Raw genomic sequence first — 26,615 nt, 5'->3', positions numbered from 1 at the left:
TACTTATGGGACCTCCACACGAAAACTATCAAGAAGACCAATATGTAGCAGTATTTTTTGCGTGTTCATTTTGGCAATGATAAACATAGATTAAGATATTGCTAAGAAATCAAAAAATGTATTTAAAATCGAAATATGAATAACTATGACGATATGCCTCCCTTTAAGTAACTAAATAGTGTATTATCTTGTGGTATATGTCCAATATTGGTGCCCCCTCCCATAGATTCAATTTTGTCCCCTTGATTTCAATGCTGCATATGAATGCAACTAAAATGTACAACGTGTGAAGCAAGCAACGTTCTGTGTCTTTTTCTGACACCTAGATTTACAAAGCCATTGAAGGGCTGACAGCAGCTTACTCTGGTTTGATCACTACACAGCAGATTGGAACATCATATGAAGGCCGTCCCCTCTACGTGGTGAAGGTTGGTTTACTGTTTCTTCAAGAAGGTGTGGTTTTTAGGAACTAATCCATGTAAGGGTTGTAGGTGCTCCTTTGGCGGAAGCGGGGGCAGAGAATATTGCTGAAACGCTACACGCTTTATGCATAATAACACCTCCTTAGATCATTTGTTGGCACCTTTGTTCCAAATTTAGTCTAATGTCGCTCCATCTTTTTCATTAATTACTGTCTTCTGTCTTGAATTTTATGTCTTTGTGATATGCCTCACTACCTCATCTTATTCATTGCTTATACTATATGCTGATGCACTGCGTACGCTATCATTCTATTCTTTGCTTATACCTTGTCTGTGAGTGAGAACACAGATATCCTGTCCCTCATTGAATGAGCTATACCCTATGCATCTTTCTGTGCCCTGCTGATAGCAACACCCTTTACTCTGCTACTCTCCTCTCTAGGCCTTGGTTATGCCAGTCACTCCATCTATGGCCAAAATTTATTTTTCAAGTAAAGAAGTAGACTTCTCAATTCTTTGGTCATACTGTTGCCACTTATGGAGTTTCAGCTGCTTTTTCTTGCCCCCCCCCCCCTTCAGAGGCTGGTTTCAACCCCTGTCCTGTAAGTACAGGGAAGCTAAGCCCAGGATCAAAGAAGGTCAGCCACAGACAGCCTGCTCTAAAGCTTCCATGTCATCCCTTGAAGGTGATGGAGTCCACGCCCTCTTAAGGCTTCACACTTCTGCTATGTGAGCAGATACCAATGCTTTTGTTTGGGGTACAAATGATCCATTTGGAGCAGGCAAGAAACAGTACTCCCCTTCACGAGTACTTTGTGTTACTGTTTTTTCATCACCCAAGCCAGTCTTTCCACTACTTCTGTTTTCTCTTCTTTTGGTTAAGGGATGTGGTCCTGGATTAGCTATGTTAGTTTAGGTTTGGGGATCAAGGCTCCTTCATGTAAACAAACCATGGAGTTCAGATACAGAAGAGGATCTGGCCAGAGCGGAGCCTTCTCTATGTACTGATTGGATGGGTGTGCCAACAGCAGAGTCGGTCCATCACTGAGCTTTTCAAAAAGAAAATATTTTGTTAGTGTTGGTGATGTCGATCAAAATCTTCTTCTAAAAGTCATTTGGTATCAGGAAGCAGTTAGTAAATTAATAGAATTCCTTCTCATGGGAAAAGGGATGGGGTGAATGCAAGGGAGAGCTAGTGGCAAATTACAGGATAGCAGGTTCCTCGGCTTCCTATGCAGTTCGAATCCCTAAATGTTATGACCAAAGGCAAAGATACTCCCTAAGGGGCACATTTCCCCTACCCCTGCTTCCTAATTTAAAACCAACACACACAGACAAACAATCCTCACTTCTCCTGTAGGAATCATCCATTTAACATCAAGGGGCTTTAGGGCACGCCAAATCAAGTTTCAGAATCAAAAGCGTATGTAAAGCTTTATCTGACCCAAAAGGACATCTGTATACTACCAGTCAAAAGGAGAAGGATATAGCTTTAGGGACCTGTTTTCTAAAGCCAAACTAATGTTCTAAATGGATTATTGACCCTGGAAAATTTTCCCACACCTTTCCTATCTTGTGGAAACGTCCTACTCTTGACATTACCGTCCTTTGGCTGACTTTGGCTATACATTTTAAGTTTCTATCGAATCTATCCAATGGCGCTGGCCTACTGAGGGAACCTAGGTGGTAATGTCTACTTTCACTTACAGCCAATACAATTTATGCAAGACAGGAGTCATGTGCAACCTTCTTTAGGTAGTGGTAATTCATTTTGCAGCCCACGTGAAGACGATGTACCAATCCCTAACCGTGCATAAACACAAGATATAACAGTAATTATGCTTAGCTCCAACAAAAGCAGGGGCAACCATATACAGCTGGGTAGAATATCGAAATAGGTCCACTCTACCAAAAAGTTTGTAATATTTTAAAGAGCTGATGACAGCACTAATAATAATAAAACAAAAAGTATTTACTTTGGATATAATAGCGATTCCATATCCCTCATAGGACTCAAAAGAAATTGATTACAGACGGGGTCTAAGCTGGGGAATGTAACACAGAGTAGGAACTTTATCTGTGTATCTTTGAGGTTGAGGCAGTTTATTCCTTGCAAGCCTGAAAATCATTCTAGATGACCTGAAGCCTGCCGATGTCAAAGTTGACATCACTCGTAAGTTTCATTGCCACCTGTATAGCTCCAATTTAGTTATGAAACTGTAGAACTAGTTGTAACAACATCTGTTTAATTGGGTACAGATGTACATTGGACATCATAAATGACAAGCATCATCCTTGAGGGTCACCAAAGGTGAGTGGGCATATCTCAGATGTTTTGCATCAATCTTGTCCAACCCCATACACCTGCCATGCTGGAATCCAGATTGCAAACTAGTCAAACTTGAGAGCAAACTAAATATCGTCCTGAGATGTAACAGTGGACAGCCTTTCCAAGATTTGAGGGGTGAAGTGTAGTTTTTTAAATTCTCTCATTACAAAAGAAATACTGCATATTTACAGGAGTGTAGATTAGTCATTGAGATTCAGGGGAGGTGTACCTCGAATTTTCTAACTAAAAAAGCTATGGGCTACAGAATGGAGGGGTGAGATGACCAAGGTTTGGGATCTATTGCTTCTGCGAGAAACAGGGTCAGTACTGATTTGCATTAGGTGGGCCTCTGTCTAGAGTGTCACAGTGGGCGAAAAATGATGGGTTGGAATGCCATCCTGAGCTATTACCACAGGTTAGACTATTTGCAAGCATGCATCCCAACCACTTGTGGGTGTTTATTGCCAGCAATAGACCTGGTAACCAGGGATTGACACAGCCTACTATTTCCAATGTTTGTAAATTCCAAAAAGAAGTAACTTTGCACCCATTTAAGGAGTACTTCTATGGGTGCAGATTTACTACTTTGTTTGGTAAACCAGTCACTATATAAATGTAGGTTTCCTATCCAAAAAATGAACAAGTTTAAAATCGCTTAGTAAAATGAGAATTGTGAGAAAAAACTCACACAGACGTAGCAGACCTAACTACCAACCCAAGAATGTAATGGGGGGGGGGGTGTTACAACCCACACACTCCTCCTGAAGCTATGTCCCTGCCCGTCCTACCGGGGCTGGTAGTTTTCCATTGAAACTCATGTGTACAGTCTTGGACAACCCTGCCCTGGGATCACCTATTTTAAATGTATTTTTACTGCATGCACTTTTCTTTGTCTCTGCTACGAGTACCATTGGTGGTAGGGTTATCAAATTGGTGCATCTAGGCAGGACTACATGTTTTCAGTCATTGCCTTTTACAGATCAATTTTTCCAGTGACTGAAGGTCCCATGTACAATGACCGAGTCACAAATAGAGGTGAGCATGTCAGCAATAATATGGCATACCGAGCTACAGTCAAGTCAAGACTTAGGTCTATGAACCCGTATATGAGCCGAGCCATGGAAACGTTTTCCATGTATGCCGTCCAACAATTATTGTAAAAAGATGATACTGCTCTTCAAAATTAAAAACATGTATTTTTTTAACATGCAGAAGCCTTTCACCTTTGTTCACCCTATTATTATTCACTGCATAGACAGACATTTATTAAAAGGGATAATTTTTAAACATGAACTTCAAAACATTAATGGCTCGATCCCCAATGACAGTAATTTTATTGAACTAAGAGGCAAGTCAGTAGTCATGTAGACCCTAAAGGTGGTACAGATTCCTATTGTAGATGGAACAACATTATAGTCTATTAAATCAAACATAAGAGGTGTTAGGACAGCGCAGATCCTGAACTCAAGTATTTAGAACTGTGCTCATATGTGATGCTAAAGAAAAGACGGCTCTGTGAAGTAAGATGTTTGTCAAGTATAACACAATTTGGACAAGCAAGGAAGCCCAAGTTGATTCCAGGCTATCTGGCTCACAGATTTTGAAATTCAGCCAAAAAATGGATCTCTCTCTCTCTCTCTCTCTCTCTTTCTCTCTCTCTCTCTTTCTCTCTCTCTCTCTCTCTCTCCTGTTTTCAATGTCTTTTTTCATTATTTTATTCCTGGTGTACAATGAGAATAACCGACACAGACGATCCGACTCCGGACCCCCAGAACCACCTACCAAGCCAAGAATGTATTTTTGGGGGGGTTACTCCCTTCTCCCTGCCCCCGAAGCTACGCCCCTGTGTGTTTCTTTCATTTCGTCAGTAAGAGCTTGCAGAGTGAGAATTGCTGCTGTGATCCCTCTCTGCCCGCCCCAGTAGTCAAACCAGATGTTGACCCTTGACTTTGTGTTAGGGAGAGCCCTACCATTTCACATATGGACGCTATTCGCAGTCTTAGACATAGGGCGTGGACTCAGAATAGGTTTATTAGGTGATGGCACCTCACCAAGGATGCAATACACCAGTCCTGGGCTTTGTTCTGGTGTGTTAGGGCAATTGGATCAACTGAAGGGAACCAGGACAACAATCCCCAGAATGCACTGGGCTGCAAAACGAAAGCCCAGGGTTAAGGGCATTCAATTCTTGATGAACCGGAGTCCTCTAAAAGCCGTATGTAAGCGAGGCCTAGTAAGGAGTGTGTCCTCCTCCTATCACCCACCACTGTAGAGGAGCACCAGGAGTTAATGACTCCACTCAGCAGTGCTGTGTGGTATTTCCCCTGATCCTGCACAGTCCTGAAGGCCCTCCCCCACCATGGAGGATTTTTTTCTGAATACAAAACGTATCCCGAGTGGGTCAACCTGGCATGCGTTTTCACCACAATGCTCCTCCTTTTTGCTGTGTCAGTGAAAACAACTCTGGTGAAAATGGCCTGTCAGTGCAGTTGGCAACTAAAAAGAACGTAGTCAGGTGGAGGCGGGGCCTCTGCTACCTCAGCCGACCGACCTCACACACTACGTCCCTGTGTTTCCTCCTGCCACCTTCGACTACTATATGCTGCCTGTGATGCTATGCGGGGCAGGGTGTTGTGTGGTGTTAGTTCACGTGAGGCTGCAATACTCTGAAAACTATGTTACTTTGGTGCCATTTCGTGCATAGAAGAATGTCTAATATGTGCTGTTGGGGTCAAGTGAATTATAGATATGGTCGGCTGGAAGTGAATAGGTAGAATTGTTGCTAAGTGACAGGTTGTGTTTCGAGTCCATACGCGTGGGGTTCCCCCTCACTAGCAGTGTAACACTGTCTATGTCTGTTTTCCAGTTCAGCACAGGGGGCAGCAACCGCCCTGCCATCTGGCTAGATGCTGGCATCCACTCCCGGGAATGGGTCACCCAGGCCACAGCCCTCTGGACCGTCAACCAGGTAATGTCACGTGATGCAGTGGTGCCACTTGATGCTGGTGATATGGGGGGTGAACCTGGTGATGTGGAAAAATCAATGCTTGTGGTGTGAAACTTGGAAATGGGAGATGTGAATGGAATGGTAGAGGGGAGTGACGCTGGCAGTGGAGAGCAGTGAGGTAGAAGGTGGAGGAGAGGAGTGGAGCTGTCCATGGGGAGGAGTGTAACTGGTGATGCAGTGAAGCGAGACATGCAGGGGAGTGAAGATGGTGACTTAGTAGAGTCCTCTGAATATCGAACAGAGAGAAGTTTTTGATAGAGTAGGGTGAAGACGAGATGGGGATAAAGGACCGTGGAGGTGGAGTCAGGCAGGTGAAGGAGCAAAGGTAGTGGAGTGAGGCAGGTGTTAGTGGAGTCGCTTGAATTTGGTACTGGAGTTCTGTTTAGATGGGAGAGAGAATGAAGACAGAGTTTTGTGAAACTGATGATGGAGTGTGATGGTGCTGGTGGTATAGTGGTGTGAGACTGGTGATGGAGTGTGGTGGTGCTGGTGGTGGAGTGGTGTGAGGCTAGTGATGGAGTGCGGTGGTGCTGGGAGTAGAGTGATGTGAGGCTGGTGATGGAGTGTGGTGGTGCTGTTTGTAGAGTGGTGTGAGGCTGGTGGTGCTGGTGGTAGAGTGATGTGAGGCTGATGATGGAGTGTGGTGGTGCTGGTAGTAGAGTGATGTGAGGCTGGGGATGGAGTGTGGTGGTGCTGGTGGTAGAGTGGTGTGAGGCTGGTGATAGAGTGTGGTGGTGCTGGTGTTAGAGTGATGTGAGGCTGGGGATGGAGTGTGGTGGTGCTGGTGGTAGAGTGGTGTGAGATTGATGATGGAGTGCGGTGGTGCTGGTGGTAGAGTGGTGTGAGGCTGGTGATGGAATGTAGTGGTGCTGGTGGTAGATTGGTGTGAGGCTGGTGATGGAGTGTAGTGGTGCTGGTGGTAGAGTGGTGTGAGACTGATAATGGAGTGCGGTGGTGCTGGTGGTAGAGTGGTGTGAGGCTGGTGATGGAATGCAGTGGTGCTGGTGGTAGAGTGGTGTGAGACTGATAATGGAGTGTGGTGGTGCTGGTGGTAGAGTGGTGTGAGGCTGGTGATGGAATGCAGTGGTGCTGGTGGTAGAGTGGTGTGAGACTGGTGATGGTGTGCGGTGGTGCTGGTGGTAGAGTGGTGTTAGACTGATGATGGAGTGCGGTGGTGCTGGTGATAGAGTGGTGTGAGGCTGGTGATGGAGTGTGGTGGTGCTGGTGGTAGAGTGATGTGAGGCTGGTGATGGAGTGTAGTGGTGCTGGTGGTAGAGGAGTGAGGCTGGTGATGAAGTGTAGTGGTGCTGGTGGTAGAGTGATGTGAGGCTGATGATGGAGTGAAGTGGTGCTGGTGGTAGCGTGGTGTGAAACTGATGATGGAGTGCGGTGGTGCTGGTGAGAGAGTGGTGTGCGACTGGTGATAGAGTGTGGTGGTGCTGGTGTTAGAGTGGTGTGAGGCTGGTGATGGAGTGTGGTGGTGCTGGTGGTAGAGTGATGCGAGGCTGGTGATGGAGTGTGGTGGTGCTGGTAGTAGAGTGATGTGAGGCTGATGGAGTGCGGTGATGCTGGTGGCAGAGTGGTTTGAGGCTGGTGATGGAGTGTGGTGGTGCTGGTGGTAGAGTGATGTGAGGCTGGTGACGGAGTGTAGTGGTGCTGGTGGTAGAGGAGTGAGGCTGGTGATGGAGTATAGTGGTGCTGGTGGTAGAATGATGTGAGGCTGATGATGGAGTGAAGTGGTGCTGGTGGTAGTGTGGTGTGAAACTGATGATGGAGTGCGGTGGTGCTGGTGAGAGAGTGGTGTGCGACTGGTGATGGAGTGTGGTGGTGCTGTTGGTAGAGTGGTGTGAGGCTGGTGGTGGAGTGTGGAGGTGCTGGTGGTAGAGTGATGTGAGGCTGATGATGGAGTGTGGTGGTGCTGGTGGTAGAATGGTGTGAGGCTGGTGCTGGAGTGTGGTGGTGCTGGTGGTAGAGTGATGTGAGGCTGATGATGGAGTGTGGTGGTGCTGGTGGTAGAGTGATGTGAGGTTGATGATGGAGTGTGGTGGTGCTGGTAGTAGAGTGATGTGAGGCTGATGATGGAGTGTGGTGGTGCTGTTGGTAGAGTGGTGTGAGGCTGGTGATGGAGTGTGGTGGTGCTGGTGGTAGAGTGATGTGAGGCTGATGATGGAGTGTGGTGGTGCTGGTAGTAGAGTGATGTGAGGCTGATGATGGAGTGTGGTGGTGCTGGTGGTAGAGTGATGTGAGGCTGGTGATGGAGTGTGGTGGTGCTGGTGGTAGAGTGGTGTTAGACTGATGAGTGCGGTGGTGCTGGTGGTAGAGTGGTGTGAGGCTGGTGATGGAGTGTGGTGGTGCTGGTGGTAGAGTGATGTGAGGCTGGTGATGGAGTGTAGTGGTGCTGGTGGTAGAGGAGTGAGGCTGGTGATGAAGTATAGTGGTGCTGGTGGTAGAGTGATGTGAGGCTGATGATGGAGTGAAGTGGTGCTGGTGGTAGTGTGGTGTGAAACTGATGATGGAGTGCGGTCGTGCTGGTGAGAGAGTGGTGTGCGACTGGTGATGGAGTGTGATGGTGCTGGTGGTAGAGTGATGTGAGGCTGATGATGGAGTGTGGTGGTGCTGGTGGTAGAGTGGTGTGAGGCTGGTGATGGAGTGTGGTGGTGCTGGTGGTAGAGTGATGCGAGGCTGGTGATGGAGTGTGGTGGTGCTGGTAGTAGAGTGATGTGAGGCTGATGATGGAGTGTGGTGATGCTGGTGGCACAGGGGTTTGAGGCTGGTGATGGAGTGTGGTGGTGCTGGTGGTAGAGTGATGTGAGGCTGGTGATGGAGTGTAGTGGTGCTGGTGGTAGAGGAGTGAGGCTGGTGATGGAGTATGGTGGTGCTGGTGGTAGATTGATGTGAGGCTGATGATGGAGTGAAGTGGTGCTGGCTGTAGTGTGGTGTGAAACTAATGATGGAGTGCGGTGGTGCTGGTGAGAGAGTGGTGCGCGACTGGTGATGGAGTGTGATGGTGCTGGTGGTAGAGTGATGTGAGGCTGATGATGGAGTGTGGTGGTGCTGGTGGTAGAGTGGTGTGAGGCTGGTGATGGAGTGTGGTGGTGCTGGTGGTAGAGTGGTGTGAGGCTGGTGATGGAGTGTGGTGGTGCTGGTGGTAGAGTGATGCGAGGCTGGTGATGGAGTGTGGTGGTGCTGTTGGTAGAGTGGTGTGAGGCTGGTGATGGAGTGTGGTGGTGCTGGTGGTAGAGTGATGTGAGGCTGATGATGGAGTGTGGTGGTGCTGGTGGTAGAGTGGTGTGAGGCTGGTGATGGAGTGTGGTGGTGCTGGTGGTTGAGTGGTGTGAGGCTAGTGAAGGAGTGTGGTGGTGCTGATGGTAGAGTGGTGTGAGGCTGGTGATGGAGTACAGTGGTGCTGGCGGTAGAGTTATGTGCGACTGGTGGTGGAGTGTGGTGCTGCTGGTAGTAGAGGAGTGAGGCTGGTGATGAAGTCTGCGGTGGTGCGAGTGGTTGTGTGGTGGAAGTGTGCTGATGGGAGTTAAAGTGGTGATATCACCAAACAAGCTCGTGATGTGGGGGCGAAGTGGTGCTTGTGAGGTGGGAAGAAAGTGATGCAACGGTTGAGGAGGGTTATTTATAGTATATCACAGACTTCTGTGTAAACTACACTGTTTGTGCGCATGGAATTAATTAGCTGCTCAATTCTCACTGCTTTTGTTCACTTGTTGCCTGTGCAGCTCGCCTCTCAGTACAAAAGGGATGCTTCAGTCACTGCGCTACTGGACAACATGGATGTCTACATTCTGATCGTCACCAATCCTGACGGCTACGTCTACACTCATCAGTCTGTAAGTACTGCCAGAGTTCCAACTGCTGAAGTTCTCCTGTATGTATGTTTGTGAATCTTGGGAGCAGCAGAATTCCCATGCCCTTCCCTCTGACAAGCAGACGAGAGGCTTGGAAGTACTCCAATATTTAGGGGGCTGGATGCTTTAATAGTCACACACCAGCATTTCAGTTCGCCAAAGCTTTAACTGTACAACATCTTACGTATAATTTCTCTTACATATTAATTAAAAAACATATATCACTTATTTTTCAGAATTCATCTCCACAACCTCCCAATTAAATGAAATGCACATTGCCACAGAATTTGCTCCACAACAATAGAGAGGGTTTCTCTTCCTCAGGGCTTCAGTGGAGGGAAATGGGCAAGCAAAGCCACAGACACCAGCAAAGCTTTCAACTCCAGAATCAGGGACCTTGGCCCCGATGATCTTTTGAAAAAAATCAATTAATTTACAACCAATCAACAAACGATATACAACATTTCTCTTTCATCGATCAATCTCTGTCCTAATTTTGTATTTCAAATCAAATGATGAATTAAAACGTTCGAAAAGCTTAAAAAGCGCTAAAAGTTGTACAAAGAGCGCATCAAGGTACATTTTAGCCCCACTATCACCATCTTCTAGTTTCTGTATGCAACTGTGTAATGGAATACCACTAGGCTCTGATCTCTATTGAACACCTTTGGTTGCATCCTTTTCAGAGCAATATTGGATTTGTATTTATTTTGTCTTAGAGCCAGTTCTTCCCTGTCACCAAGGTGAATGTCCAAAGGTTTATATTTAAGTGCTAGGAGTTTTATACCAATTACATCAACATTGTGATGAAAATGTATATGCGCAGGAGCTGAATATTTGTAGTCTCTATTTTCAATCGCTCAGAAATGTTCCGTAATTTGAATCTTCAATTGATAGATCACTACCGACAAGTCTGGAGCAAGGACAGACTATTATATAAATCACAAATGGTATTAAATAGTTAACAAATGATTTAATACAAATTTCTTAATGGGACTGTCATTTCAAACCAGTTAGAGCTTTAAATCCATATTTACAATATTTGCCATGTCCACAGGTAAAAAAGCCTCTTGGCCATGATAGTTTTGTCGTTTTCCTCCAGTGAAACATGAGGAATGGAGATGGCTTCCACACTTTGTTTGGGTAGACCAAATTCTATAGCACTGTGCATTTCAATGAACTGGAATGGTGAGGAGATCAATTTTTAAACTTTGAAAAATAAATGCTATTTTTTAAAATTAATTGGCGAGCAACTAGTCTTCGTATTTTGTGCAGTGTTAGTGTTTTTTTAGGCCTACGGAAATACTGGCGCGTGACTGCTCTGTTTAGCAGGGCCTCCCATTACCGTGCCTTTCACCCGCACTGCAGTTTGACTGTAAAGACTCTGATGGCTGCAGCGCCCCGCCATTCTTGGTAGCACAGATTTTATTTTATTTATTTTATTTTATTTAATGCGTTTTTATATAGCGCAGACTTTATCCGAAGGTGTCAGAGCGCTTCACAATAGGAGCAGTAATGATACATAAGGAGAAAAATTACAAGTGAGCATGTTAAAAAATCAAACATTACGTTCCATGAGGCAATAGTGGCATTTGTGCAAGTATCAGGAGCAAACAAAATACAAGAGGGAGCAAACGATACGTTACAAAAGGAAAAAAGTGACGTGTGCAGGTTACAAGAGCATACAAAGTACACAGAGGTCAATAAATGGCAGACACTCAAAACACTAAAATAAAAGTTACGTTACATGAGGCAGTGGTGGCCGTTGTGCAAGTATCAAAAGCAAACAAAATACAAGAGGTAGCAAACGATACGTTACAAAGGAAAGGAGACGTCTGCATGTTATACAAGAGTACAAAGTACAAGTAGAGGTATACTACTGCACTAAATGGCAGACACTCAACACACAAAAACACACTGGGAAGGCACTTCTATAGGCATGGAGAACAGAATTTCCTATAACAGCAGGACTTCCTTCAGAAAATAGAGGGCGTAAATTAAATTTGGAAGTGTCTTTGATGGAGGAGAGCTTTGAGGTCAGATTTGAAGGCCTGAGAAGAGGTGGTGGTCCGGAGATGAGGCGGAAGTGAGTTCCAGATTCTCACCGCATTGCCTGAAAAGGATTGGGCCATCGATCTTTCCTTCTTGAAAGTGGGAGGTTCAAGCAATACATTTTCTGCATTACGTGAAGGTCTGGAGCCTCCGGAGAGTTTCAGTTTATTCGCCAGGTAGCGAGGGGAGGAGGAGTGCAAGGCTTTGTGGGTGATACAGGCAGTCTTGTAGATAGATCTTGCCTCTATGGGAAGCCAACGGAGGGGCTGGGTGTGATGTGGTCGCTTCTTTTGGCCCCATAAATGAAACGAGCTGCTGAATGGAGAACGGACTTTAGGGGGGACAGGTGGGTTTTGGGGAGGCCAGTAAGAAGAGAATTGCAGTAGTCCAATCTGGAGAGAACCAGCGATTGGACCAGGGTTTTAAGGTCGTGCTCCGGGAAGAAGCGACGAATCCCCCAAAGAAGTCGTAGTTGGTATCGAGCAGACTTTGCAATGGAATCGATGTGGGAGTGTAGATTGAGTTTTTTGTCGAGTATGACACCAAGGGATTTTGCGCTCTCGACAATGATGGGTTTATTGTTCAGTAGATTAGTCTGATCCATCCATGATTGCACTGGGGGAGGAGAAAGTGATGAGGAGAGGAGGAGGAATTCAGTTTTGGAGGGATTCAGGATCAGTTGATGAGTTAACATCCAGTTTTGAATGGAGTCGAGAGTAGAGCTTAGGAAGGAGAGATCGTGAGTGGAGGCCACCTTAAGATAGATTTGAGTGTCGTCCGCATATAGATGATAATGGATCCCGGATTTACTCAGGAGATTTCCCAAAGGTTCTAAATAGAGATTGAATAGTGTGGGTGCAAGTATAGAGCCTTGAGGGACACCTTGGCTGACCGCTAAAGGAGATGAAAGGCTGTTTGCTATTTTGATCATTTGGGATCTATCAGAGAGGAAGGAGGTAAACCATTTGAGCACAGTGCCCTCTATGCCCATTCTCTGTTGAAGAGTGTTAAGGAGAGTGTTGTGATTGACTGTGTCAAAGGCTGCAGAAAGGTCAAGAAGAATTAGAAGACAAGACTCCCCTGAATCGAGTATCCGCAGCACGTCATCAACCACTAGCAGCAGGGTTGTTTCAGTGCTGCAGTTTTGAATGAAGCCGGACTGGAAAATGTCAAGAAGATCATTGTCCTTGATATGGCGAGAGAGTTGTTTCGCTACACATTTTTCTGTGATTTTCGCAAGAAAGGGTAGGTTAGTGATGGGACGGTAGTTGTTGAGGTCGTTCGCATCAGCGGTGGGTTTTTTAAGCAGAGGGGTGACCTGTCCATTTTTGAAGGAATCAGGAAGGGAGCCTTGACTGAGGGAGAGGTTGACCAGAGTGGTCCAATAGGAAAGAGAATGGGTATAGAAATCCATGGCAATGGCACTAGGGATGGGGTCAAGAGAGTGGTTAGAGGGCTTTGTATCGAGGATGCATTTAAGGAGGGCGTCATCATCGATGGGGTCAAAGTTTTGCAAAATGGTTAAGGATTTGCGCTCCGCTGTAGGGGTAGGATGAATGACCTGATCTACTAGTGATTTCACCTTTTTGTCAAAGAATATAGCGAAATCCGCAGCTTTCTTTGTGGAGTCCTCCAATTTGGAGGTTGGGGGAGAGCTGTTAGGGTTCTTGAGGAGGTCGAATAGTTTTTTGGGTCTATTTTTGGCTGAGTCAAGGAGGGATTTGAAGTGCGACACTTTTCCAAGGAAAATGTGCTTGTGGTGCTTGGATCTTGCTGAACGCAGCGTGGCCAAGTTTTCGGTGGAGGGCGCTTGTCTCCATTGTTTCTCAAGGACTCTTAGGTACTTCCTTTCTTCATAGAGGGATTTGTTGAACCAAGGTGCTGAGGGAGTGGGTCTTTTCTTTTTGCTTTGGAGAGGAGCGACATTATTGATTTCGACTGCAAGGACTGTAAGGCATTGGGAGGTGAGTTCGTTAACATCTAGGTCCGGGTCAAGCCTTGGAAGTGATAGCAAGGCAGACTCACAGAGGGTACTGATGTCAATATTTTTAGTGTCACGGAACCAGGAAGTAGCCCTCTTAGGCTGGCCAAGAGTTATAGAGTGTGATAGGTGAAGAGAGAATGGGATGAGGAGGTGGTCAGACCAGTCTACATGAATAGGGGAAGCGATGGTCAGCAAGCCTGCTTTAGAGATAACAAGGTCCAGGGTTGAACCCTTAGAGTGTGTTGTTTCAGTGCAGTGTTGGATAAGATCATTTGCAGAGAGGAAGGTGGCCAGCGCATTCGCATAGGTGTCTTGAGGCGAGCCCCAGTGGACATTGAAGTCACCCACGAAGATCTGATTGTCACTTTGAGAGTATTGGTCACTGATGCAGTCCGTGAGTTCCTCCATAAACGAAGGGCTGCTACCAGGCGGGTGGTAGGTAACATGGAATCTGAGAGGTGAGCGGTGGTGCAATTGAAGCTCAAGAGATAGGCATTCAAAAGTGTGGAAGGAGCTGTTAGGAAGGGCCTTAAGTTGAAGGGAGTTTCTAAAGATGACTGCAACACCTCCCCCAACTTTGTCAAGTCTGTCATTTCTAAGTATAGAATAGCCTGTTGGTACAAGGAGATCAAACATAGAATGAGAGGTATCATTGAACCAGGTCTCTGTGAGGAAGAGCATGTCAATATTGTGCAAGTTGATGGTATCGGAGATTTCAAGTTTGTGTTTTATTGCAGATCTGCAGTTGTGGAGCATACAGCGCAGCTCTGTCGAGACTGTTTTGGTGACGGGAGCACTTGGGCTATGAGGGGAGATGGGGATATTGAACTTATATGAGGGCGCTCGGGAGGGTTTAGGTGGATGAGTGTTTCTGACAGAGGAGATGGTCGGAATATTGTAGATAGCAGGGTTATTGGGAAGTGAAAGTGGAGGAAGGGAGGCGTTCAAATGCTTGTGTGAATTTGCAGACGCCAGGCTATGCTTAGCTATTATGGGTTGTGGGGGCGAGGTGCATCTCGTGGGAGGGTGAGTGTTTTCCAAAGGAATTGAGGTGTATGGAAAAGTCGAGATCTTGGAGCTTAAAAGTGAAATGGTAGCTTCAAGTTGGGAGATGGAGGTGATTAGAGAGCCTAGCTTATTTTCCAGAGAGAGGAAGGCAGAGCACGGCATGTTGGGTGACTCAATGGAAACGGGAGGGGGTGCACTTGGCGGTGGCAGGCAGGGAGAGGTGGGGGAACGGGAGGGGAGTAGGGGAATAGGCTTCAGAGGTGGGGAGAGGTTTTGGATGGGAACAGGAGTAGGTGCACCGGGGGTGGGAGGAGAGTTGTCATTGTTGGCGTTGCAAGAAGGATAGGAGTTAAGGACAAAATTAGGGGGCGATAGGAGAGGAGTGAGGCGGTGGGGCGGAAGGAGAGGGGAGGAGTGTGTGGGGTCATAGGGATAAAGGAGGTTTGGGAGGAAGAGAGGGGAGGGGGTTGGAGAGGACCTGGCAGCTAAGTGAGGTGGCTGTGAGGGAGCAGGTATCAGGCAGAGTGGGGGTGATTGGGAGATAGGGAAGTTGAAGAAAGGAAGTGGTTCTGCTAGGCCCGAGGGAGGTAAAGGGTTACCAGGGGGGGGGGAAGAGGGTAGCACAGCAATGCTGGAGGAGTGTGGGGAAGGAGAGAGATGGAATGTATTTGTGGGGAAATCGGGGTACATGGTGAGGGGAGGATGGGGAGGAAAAGCAAAGAGGAGGAGGGAATAAGGGGAACGTAAGGAAAGTTAACTAGGGGAGAAGGCTGGAGGGGAGGTGGTCTAGGGAAGGGGATGACCGGTAGGGATAGGGGGGAGGAGATGCGAATGGAGTGCCGGGACGGTGCAGAATGGACGAGGAGCGTGTTAGCTAGAGGTAAGGCAGAAGTGAAGAGGGGGGGCATACTGTGAGGGGGGAAGAATAGGAGGGGAGGGCAGAGGGGAGAGAAGAGGGTCAACCTGAGCCTCCCAAGGGTGCAGCCTATTGGAGAGTGGGGGGGTCAAGGGAGGAGAAAGGGAATAATTGGTGGAGCTAGATGGAGAGTCAAGGGATAGTCCGATCGCAGGGGAGGGGAGTAGGGAAGGGAAGAGGCGGTCAAAGAGAGAGAGACAGGTGTCTTTGGCTTGGATCATAACAGTACCGTTGTTATAGAGTGAGATAGTGAGGGAGCCGTTAAAACCCGCAGAGGGGGACATTTTTAGCTGTTTCCCATGAGGGATAGAGGAGGAGGAGGTGACGTTAAGGGAATTGTAAAAGCTGGTAGACCAAGAGGGTATGTTGTGCGTGAAAAAAATGAGATCGTTTTTGAGCCTCCCATACGACCATTGTAAAACTGATCAACAAAAAGGGAATCAGGGAAACATTCAATGGTGTTATGCTTGAAACGTTTTGCTGCAGCTTAATGGACCAGACTTCAATGTTCTAATAACAGGCTTCGAATACCTGGGGAAAGTGTGTTTTCGAGACTCCCTGCCGTAGCCAAGGGATCCCGAAAGACACTCATTAGCATGCCCATGTCAGTGCACGCGCGTTTCCTGTGTCCGCGCGCTCGTGCAGGTTGTGTGGGACTGAAAGACGAGTTTGAAATATGGACCACCGGTGGTCGGCCGAGAATCTGTGCCCCGCTCAGTGACGAACGGCTGCTTTTTCTGCAGGAAAGGAATGTGTCAGTGACTTGTCATCTGAAACCTGTCTTCTCCCTGGGTCATCGCCTCTCTTTTGTGTCTTTCAGAACCGCATGTGGCGCAAGACCCGCTCCAAGAAGTCCGGCAGTCTCTGCGTCGGCGCAGACCCCAACCGGAACTGGGATGCCGGATTCGGAGGTAGAAGCTGGTGCCGTCTTTTTTGATGTGGTAGTTTTACATATAGTGTTACTTTGGGGCATCACCCCATAAACAAACAATTACTTGGACCTCATTAACTGCGCAAATGCATTGATCGTCCAACCTTACTTCCTGTATTCCTGAGCCCCGCCCCATCCTTCCTGTCGTTCTTTCCTTCTTCCCTCCTTCTTCATCCGTCGCCCACATCACTGCTTCCTTTCTTACTCCCCTTTACCTTCTTTAGTTCCCCGATGCCTCTTCACCACCTTTCCTCCATTTTCCTTGCTTCCTTCCTCTCCTACATCTCTTCCATCCTCCCTCTGCCTCCATCCTGCGATACTAACCTCACTTCCTTTCTTCCCCTTTTTCTCTTAACTACCTTCCTTTCTTCCTACCACAATCCTACTCATATCTCCTGCCTTACTTTCCTTAATGGCTTACTGTCATTACTTCCTTCCTTCCACTTTCTCTTCCTCATTGCATTGCTCTCTCCCTTCCTCTCTTCATTTCTTCCTTCCTATCGCCGCTCCTTTTTCTCTCTCTCGCTCTGCCATTCTTTCCTTCAACCCATCCTTACTTCCTTCGTACCTTCATTTCTTGCTCGCTTTCATCTTTCCTCACTTCTTCCCTTTGTTTCTTCCGTCCGCTAAACCTCGGTCCCTCCATGCATCCCTCATTTCCTTTCTTCCTTAATCATTGGTTCCCTCCCTCAGCCCCTCCTTTTCTTCTTCCCTTCCTCTGCCGTTCCTTCTTCCTTCCATCTTCTTTTCTTTCTCTCTTACTCATCCATCTTCTCTTCCTCTCTGTTTCCCTCGCTTCCATCGTTCCTCCTTCATTCCTCCTTCCTTCCTCTCTCATGCTCCTCCTACTTCAGTCTTTTTATACTTCTTTCTTTCCTTCTTTCTTTACATAGACCCTCCTCCTTTCCCTACCTCTTAAGGTCCCCTGTATGGTAATATCACCTCTTTCCTTGCCAACAGGGTCCGGCACCAGCGCGGAGCCTTGCTCGGACACATACCACGGGCCCAGTGCTGAGTCTGAAGTCGAGGTGAGGTCTGTAGCAAACTTCATAAGGAGTCACGGAAACTTCAAGGCGTTCCTCACCATCCACAGCTACTCCCAGCTCCTCATGTACCCCTTTGGATACAAATGCACCAACCCAGCAGACAAGTCCGAGCTGGTGAGTGACCCCCAATCCGGCTACTGGTGTTTCCTGTACTGTTAGACCTGTTTGTTATTCTCTGTTTGGTTGGCTTTACAGAGGGTTATGTATTGAGAACTCGCCAGAGGGTCTTTATTCTGAAACCCCTCGACCTCCCCAGTCATTCAGACCCCAGTTTTCTATTTCCTTTCAGACAGCTGCATCACTGGAGTTTAAAGCGATAGACTGGTTACAGTTGTAGAAGAAGACACTTTTGTAGGTTTTCATGCTGGTGTCCCAAGGCCAGCCTCTGGGAGGCATGTCGTATCACGGACCAGGGCTACATTGTGCCCCAAGTCTCCCACGAGTAGGCCCTTGACTTGTCTGGTGGCCAGTGTATGCTGCAGCCTTCCCACTATGTGAATCTCGACTATTGTGTTCAGAATATTAGACTTTCATCTGGTTTTTCCCCTGTTAATTTTGAAGGTGTTATTGATTCGTCTTCTAGAAATATATTGTCGTTTTTTAACTCAAGTTTAGGTGTCTGGATGTTTAGAACTCTTTCTTAAAAAATACATGGAATTAAAGCGCCCTGAGTAGTGGCCATCTTTCTTTTCTGCTGCTGAGCAATATTAACAGCTGGTAGATGCGGACTAGATGCCACCGTCTCACTGCTGTACTCATTCTACACCATTATTTTTTAATAACTTTATTAATCTAGTTATCAAAATGGACGTTTAAGGATCTCCTGTTTTTGGTTTGGGCTCAAAATAGACTAAAAAAGAACTTCAGATCCGGACATTTTTCTCCAACAAACTTCTCTTCGTCCCCTCTCAGTCCATTCTTCCCCCGAAGGGTAGATACGCCTGCACCTGACTCTCCATCCCCCTAAAAAGCGTCTCTCAATTGCTACAGCCTGTTCTAGCATGGCGGAAAGTGTTACTATCACGAAGATTATATCAAAGAAAAATATAGAAAATTATCTAGGGTGGGTTGGTGGGCCTAACAATGCATTGCCCTACTGCCCCCTTTCTTATTAGCTACCTCAACAAGACTGCCCCTAATCCACAGCAAAATCTAATATATACTTATCACTGCGCCCGCCTCCAACTCCCTTGTAACTTATCCATTACTCCGATTGCCGTATCACCTGAACTAATTACTCAAAGTCACCTGGGGGGTGGGGGGGACAGGCTGTAGCCTTTGTTACCCCCCAAAGACCCGCATTTTGAAGCCGGTGGTCCAGCTGGTTGTTCTTTTGGAAACACCACCATTCCTCTTAACTGCCATTAAGACTGACTTTACGGGGGGGGGTCACCACATTCATGGTGGTCATTTCGGATGTCATTTCCATCGGTGTTTTTTATGCTGATGGGAATGTTCAAATTCCATCCGTGCATTGGGAGAGAGGTCCCAGCGCCTTAGGGGCATTGCTTTTGTCTATGAAAAAGAAAAGGCTGACGGGTCCACCAGACATCCATCACATAATGGGCCGATCAGCAATCTATTTTGAGGAAAGTCCTCCCGCGGTGGTCGAAAGAAGCACTTTTGGCATCGGCCACTCAGCAGGCAGTCCACAGACGTCCTTTATCGTCAGCTGTAGCAAGAAACCTCTGGATTTTACAGTGAGAAAGACTTTACTCTGAAGAAAGCAAAGAAGATTTCAATTGCAGGTCATTTATTAAAGATATGAACATTGGCAACAATGCAGTTTTCATCTAAAATGGCGACAGTGAACATTCACTCCAATCTCTTCCAATACTGTAGAAGAAAAGGCAACAACAGAGAAAGCACATGCACTGTATAAAAGAGAAACTCAGTCAATACCAGAAGTAATCTCAACTGATGCAAAGCAAGTTACTGTCTGGTTAAGTACAGATTTTCCTTTGGTATGAAGACTTTCCCAGTGCTTTTTAGCCGGAGCCAAGGATAGAACCCAAATGTTACTCCTACTCATTGTCAATTTATAAGTCAACATTTATCTCAAAGAACGGGGGACCTGCACATATGTTTGAATAAATCTGCATTATAACACACACTATGTACGTAGGTGTGAAAGGAAGGAACGGATACAGCTAAATGGAGCACTGCGCTATTAGGACGAGAAACCTCACTCACCCGAAGGTGACATGCTTCATCACTGGGTTCCCTCCTCAAACTGCTACCGGCAGGAACCCAGTGTGGGCTACAACTCCCCAAGGGGAGGAGCAGAGGTGTTTTGTTATAAGAATGAGCAATGTCAATGTATAGGAGTGAGGGGCAGAGTGCAAGAGTAGTGAAAGAAGTGTAATCTAAAACTTTCTCATGGTGGGTGAAAATTGTCCTTTACTCTGGTGCCCCCATTGGATAGACTTAAAAAATGAGTGGATAGGGGTTATTATAATCGCCCTATCATATGTGGTCAACATGTTTCTGCCAAGGAAGACTTGAAAAAGTTCAAAAGGCATTTGTCATGTCAGAGGTATATATGTCACTCCACTATTGTGTGAAAAAAATTATAAATACTAGACATACAGTCAACTTGGTGGCTATTGTTGTGCACTCGTCACAGCAGTAGGGTCCACTTAAAAATGCTGAAAAACAAGCAGATAGCAGTTACTCGTGCAACAACTTAAACTCTAGTGTCACCAGTGACCGTCACCAACAATCCAGCACTCGTATGAAAGAACCATATAACATGAGTGAGCATAGGTAAATCCTTACCATGAGCATGTATAAAAACTCCGCTCAACCATCATCAGTCCTCACCCGAAGTACATCAATTAAACTGCACACATTAAAAAAGATTAATACTTGTTTCTTCTTTTCCAAAACCTACACATTTCTAAATAGAGCCTTCTGCAGCATATTGAAAGAACCCAACATTTCTGTGCCCCTTTCTATCATAACAATAAATATGATACACATTTGTGTTTATTTACAAATCCAGTAGTTGTGCCTTTTTCCATTTGTTACAAAGTTTACAGAGACAACACAGAAGGAGATTTATCGAAGAGTTTGTGCGAGCACAACTTCTAATGTGAATATATCAAAAAAGATTTGTGAATAACACAAAGTCGTTGAAACATATTGTGCCCTGTAGATAATGAAGACACGACTAACAAGATAATGAGATGTACTGGGCTGCATAGTGAGTTTGCTATGCACACTGTAAGCCCATGAGCAGCTGGTTTATCTGGAGTGGGTGCCTGGCCCATGTCTGGAATAAGGTACTGCTATTTGATGAGCTTCGACAACAGCGAAACATGTGCCAGGATTTGATCTATTTTGCTATTTTGTACTAGACAAAAGACTTTTTTTTCTGAAATTGTCTTTGTTAAAGTTATTTTCTGGCTAGTTAAGGCTAACATTATAATTATTGATGTGTGACTCATCCAGAAAAAGGCATTTTAAGAGACAATTAAGAGTGTCAAGAAGCATTATTGATTTTTTTTTTACTCACTCTGAAGTGAAGATATTCCAGAGTCTTTATGTAGAATAATTTATTTTACACCCTAAGCTTGTGAGGAGTAGGTTTGTCATAGGATGCTCTATTGGTACCGAACCCAATCTGGTCAGCACTTCCCAATGAGAAAGTGGTCTGTGTTCGCCACATCACAATTGGTCCATTCTGCCCATGCCAAATAGTCTGGTCCGAGAGAAGACCAATGACGTCACTCTTGCATGCTTGCCCACAGCCTCACTTACAATTTGTGATTGCGGTTCTATCAAGAACAGGAGTCACAACCATGTGCCATGGTCTCTAAGCCTTCTGGCTACACTTCAAGACTCTATCTCGAGACTGCATCCCGAACACAAAACTCTGCTCTTGGTTTATCACTTAGACTGGAACAATAGATCGGGCGCTGGGGCAAATTCAATGGTGCAGCACACCAGTGTGTTTATTTTGCTGATAATGTCCCCGCAACACATCCATGCCTGCTTTGTGCAATTTCCTGGATTGTACACTTTGGTGCTTTGAGGAGGATTCACTATACCGCCGTCTTCTTGAGCTGTTGCCGAGTAGATCTTGGTAAGTAGAGGGTTTGACTGCTGGCATTTCCTTCATAATTCGAGGGCATGCTCATCCAGGTAAAATGATGTAGATAGTTCAGTGGGTTACTGTGCTCTTTGCTGATATTTCTGTGTGAGCTGAAGGCCACAAGTTAAAAGCCCTGCCATGAGTTTACCACTTGCTTTGAACTCACTCAAATACGGCAAGGCCCAGTGCCAACAAGTTACAATTATTATTTTCGTAGGATGCTGTGGCAAAATCTGCTGCCAATGCCATTACTTCCCTGCACGGCACCAGGTACAAAGTGGGAACCATCTGCTCGACCATCTGTGAGTGATTTACTTTTACATCAGTAGTCTGTTTATTTGCTTTGATTTTGCATGAAGCAACCTCGCTCCCCTTGCAATACGATAATTGTATGGTAAATGTTGATGTCCTGTTGAGTGTGCATCAGTAGAAAGCAATGTGATATAGCATGCCTGTGTTGGGTAACCATTTTCCTAGCAAAATATTGCATTCTATATAGAATAAAGGGGGCGATTTATCTGTTGGCAGAAAGGGTACTCCTCGCAATGGCGACGGAGTACCCTTTCTGCCACCATAATGGTCAGCCTGATGTAACGACATTGGAGCCTACTCAGTCTACGCCGTGGTTATACCCCTCCGACAGCCTAATAAGGGCCATCAGAGGTTGACCTTTATGTCTACCCACCTAATTTAGATGGACGGACATACAGATCAGTTTTCACTGCCTGTCACTACCAGGAAAACCCTGGTGGCGAAGGGCAGTGAACCTGTAAAATTTCTTCCTTCGCCATGGGAGATAACTTCCATGATGAAGGAGGCATTGTTTCTTTTATTTTTAAAAACAAAATCCCGCTTTGGGGGTTTTCTTTTTTAAAATAAAAAATAAATTGTTACTTGCCGTATGGTTCTGTCAAGTTTGACTGAGCTGTACGGCAACGTTACAATGCACTGGAAAGAACCGCCCTGATGGCGGTTCCTGTCAAGGCTTGAAATGTCCGCCGACCTAACCGACTTTTCAAAAATTGGTTGTCGGGACCTCCACAAGGGCAACAGAGTAATTTACTCCTTTGCTCTGGTGGGGGAAGACCCTACTGCCAACTTTAAATCATGCCCAAAATACTGAACATGACAGTGTGATGAATGAGTGTACTTTTCAGTTGTAAAAAAGGCTCTCACGCATTCCATTAGAGGCATTTCCTAGTGGGTGGAATGATACACCAAACAGCATGAGGTGACAGAGTAATAGTCTTCTGGTGGGAGCCAAAGATTACTCTACATACACTTTAAAAAACTGGTAACAATACTTCTTGCAGAGAGTTGCACTGTCAGGCCAGACCCCCAAAAAATCTGTTGATGTGTAAAAAAAAATAATAATAAATAAAGCAGCTTCCCTCTAAGTCCACTGAAAAACCAACTGTCAATAAGTGGGATGAATAATTTTTCAAGTAAAAAGGCCTTGTTTTTGCAAAAATAGAGGAATTTATTGAGAATTTGGTTTATAAATACCTTTCGAAAAACTTTGCTCCGTGTGGCGAAATAGGCTATAATCCGTAAGAGTGATCCTCTGCTCGAGAGGTAACATCTGTCTGTGCTACCAAATATCATATTTATTCAGCTCTTCATAGATGTCGTAGATGTCTAAGGTGTCATAGGCGTTGAGCCTTCCGTTCGGCCAATAATGGAAGAAGAAGGATTGCACAGAATGTTAGGATTTGTGGCCACGCAGGTCCAGTCGTCACATCCAAGGCATCTGGAAGGGCAGTAGCCTACAAATACTTGGTACATAACACTTGCAATATTTTGTGAACTTAGGCAATAAAATAGTTTTTTAAAATTTTGTATGGGCCATGTTAATCTGGACTAGATACCACACTCACCCTGAGGGTTTAATGTCTTTCTTTTGTTGTCTATTGGCCACACCAATGGCCACCCCCAAAGTTCTCTTCGTTGCTTTGCTGCTTGATGCCCATAACATAAGTGACACATCTGGCAACAACTCTACTCCTTCGCGTCCATAATATGAGAACCATATCTGGCGACAATTACAATTCTCTGCGTTGGAGTCCATATCTTGAGAGCCATATCTGGCGACAATTACAATTCTCTGCCTTGGAGTCCATATCTTGAGAGACAAATCTGACTACAGTTGTACTTCTCCACACCTAGAACATGAGATCCACATCTGGTGACAGCTGTAGTCCTCTGCCTTGGTGACAACTGTACTCCCCTGCATTCACCACCATTCTTTATTTTGGTTGTAAAACACTGGCACCTTCTACTCACTCAAGGATCAGTTTGCATATATCACAGCCATAAATACACAGATAGAAAAGAGGTTTAGGGACAATGAAAAGAGTAGGCCAAAGTGACACATCTGATGTTTCAATGGACATGGAAAGGTGTTAATCAGGATTGCAGGAGAGAGCGCCTTTCCTTTGGGACCACAGTCAAGGACATGTGGACTCCTAGGTGGAAGCGGATACTTCGTAAGGCAGCACACATTGGAATCCAGGTACGTTCCACTCCTGACTTTGAAAGTTAGGTTAACTAAAGGCTAAGCCAGTGACCCCCTTCAGAAATGCATGGACTGCTTTAGCTGACTTGACTATGTGCATTTGGGCTGCTGTTCAGGTAACAGGATTGAAGATGCACTTTTCAGTATTTTAGGTGATAGGTTGATTGGAAATAAAATGTCACTTTCTCTGCATATGACTAAATATGCAAGAGAAAGTAGCTTGCACCTTTACAGAGTTTTAAAAAACCTGAGTGTATTGGTTGCATGTTCGATGTATGCTTCAGAATTTGTGTAGTCTTGTCTGGTGCCTCGTGTAGTCACCGCCCTCGATTGCGTCCACCCTGAACATGCAAAGCACTCTACATGAAAACTTTCAAAAATAGGTGCGCATTGGATTGGATCCAGCCTTATATCCATGGATGCAATGTACATACTTGTACGTTCGTCTTTCTGTGTTTAAAGAATTTTGAAGTTCATGCAGCCTGACAACCAAAAAATTAGCATTTTCACTATTTGCGAGCAAGCAGGAATGAGCAGAGGGAGTAGTTATTTGGTATGAATTACCAGAGGTTGTTTGATGAGGTGAGGTAGAAATACAAATACATTTTAATTTGACCTTTGACTCAGTTGACAAGAAAGTGTTGTTAGTCCTGTTGGGCAAGGACTCTCCACGACAGAGGCCTGTCTGCGTTGGACTTGATTGAGTGGAGTGGCAGATCTCACTCCCTGATGTGTAGCTTCATCTTTCTTTACGTGCTAATCCCTTGACGTTGCATGGGGCGAATATGTGCCATGCAAAGGATCGTCTATGTTTCCTAATATCACCCTGAGTCTGTCAGTGAGCATCATTGGTCATCATCAACTCCCTGCGCGCTCTTGTAATGGCAGCTAGGCCAGTTTACCACTTATTCCAAATATCCACAAAGAAAGACATTCGTTTGGCATTTTTGACCTTGAGAAACATATGACTGATTTGACTTTCGTCAAAGAGAGATAACGTTTCACACTGTCAAGCACGTTAGTCATGGGAGAGAACCCTTGCAAATCTATAGGTTACAAAATCCGGTGTAACTAATGACACACAGATTTCTCTTAATCCACAAAGCTGCATTTCTAGGTGATGTTTGTCTTATTCCAGTTGAAATAGTTCTTCAAACAGCCTCTTTCATTTAGAAGCTGTAACTGATCCTTGTTCAATCACCAGCTAAAATGTCTCCTTCAAGTAAATGGCTTCTGTGTTGCTTTGTTTTCATTCTGAGAATGGCTGTGCGCATGTTTTTGCCAGAGCTTCTTCCCGTGACACGTTGATGGTTGATGGAGCTTACGCCTTATTAGGCGCCCAGGTTGGGCTAAGTCCATATGACAGTTCTGAGCCCTGATGCTCTCTTCTTCTTCCTCAGATCAAGCCAGCGGAGGCAGCATCGACTGGTCCTACGATTACGGCATCAAGTACTCCTTCGCCTTCGAGCTGAGGGACACCGGGCGCTATGGATTCGTGCTGCCCGCCTCACAAATCATCCCAACGGCTGAGGAAACCTGGCTGGGCTTGAAGAAGATTTTTGAACATGTGCGTGACAACCCTTATTAGAAGAAGATGGCCATTGCATCGAGAAAGATGGATAATTGATTTGCAATGCATGACATCTTGCCCAAATATGTGCCTGTGTAGGGGACTGGCTTTGCACATTAATTTTGTTGGAGTCACACATACATTAACATTATCCAGTGTTGTGCTAGCCCCTAGTGGGAATTAAAGCAAAGAGTTACTTGTACATCACCATCATGTCTGCTTCTGTTTGTACACGTTCTCTCTACGTTTGGGATCCCATTAGGTGTCGACCCTGGAAGGAGCAAAGCTGGAGTAAGTGTCTTTCTAGGCTAAACTTTAAAAATTGGCGGTTTTTTTTTTAAAGTAAACCTGGTTCACTTCCTGGGATAATATGCCTGAGCGTGCAGGTATGACAATCTTGTAAGTAGCAATACATCTATGATCAAGGATGAAGGCGCGACTTCCTTTACAAATCTTGCTCTCCCCCTCAGCTGTTCAGACAGCAGCATTTCCCGCGCACAGCCTCCATCATGTTAGGTCGACTGTTGGCATCTGATGTGCCACCGTAGTGCCTGCAATGTGTGGGAAATGCTGCATTGATTTGAATGTTCCATCTTAAAAGCAGGTGGGTCCTTCAATTGTGATTTTCATCGATATTTTTGGTGTTCGGGAAGGGAACAGCTATCTGTACCTTCAAATATTTGAATTATGGGTCAACGTCCTAATTCTTAATAACCAGGGAGGGAACACTCTTTTTGAGCCCTGACGAAAGCCCCTGACCATTTTTGGCAATTTCAAGTGGGCTGAAACATGTTGGCTAACCTTTAGGGTCTTAGGACCATCAACTCCGAAGAGACCTCTTTTTAAAACAATTTGAATATCCATTGCATCCCCGCGAATACA

General features: G+C 45.6%; 1 protein-coding gene across 1 annotated transcript in view; it reads left to right on the top strand.

Moving 5' to 3' along the window:
* Positions 1 to 25,940, top strand: part of CPA2 (carboxypeptidase A2) — a 37,395-nt gene extending 11,455 nt beyond the window's left edge. The window contains exons 5-11 of the mRNA XM_085653615.1: positions 327 to 428; positions 5,618 to 5,719; positions 9,487 to 9,597; positions 16,396 to 16,486; positions 17,467 to 17,666; positions 21,866 to 21,950; positions 25,564 to 25,940. Coding sequence (XP_085509741.1) covers positions 327 to 428; positions 5,618 to 5,719; positions 9,487 to 9,597; positions 16,396 to 16,486; positions 17,467 to 17,666; positions 21,866 to 21,950; positions 25,564 to 25,751 — 879 coding nt within the window. The 3' untranslated portion in view covers positions 25,752 to 25,940. The remainder of the gene's footprint in view (positions 1 to 326; positions 429 to 5,617; positions 5,720 to 9,486; positions 9,598 to 16,395; positions 16,487 to 17,466; positions 17,667 to 21,865; positions 21,951 to 25,563) is intronic.
* Positions 25,941 to 26,615: the final 675 nt, after the last annotated feature.

This window comes from Triturus cristatus, chromosome 4_1 (assembly GCF_964204655.1).
Source record: "Triturus cristatus chromosome 4_1, aTriCri1.1, whole genome shotgun sequence".
NCBI classification, from domain to species: domain Eukaryota; kingdom Metazoa; phylum Chordata; class Amphibia; order Caudata; family Salamandridae; genus Triturus; species Triturus cristatus.
Note: the sequence above shows the minus strand (reverse complement) of the source record. Positions and strands in the feature narration are given on the sequence as shown.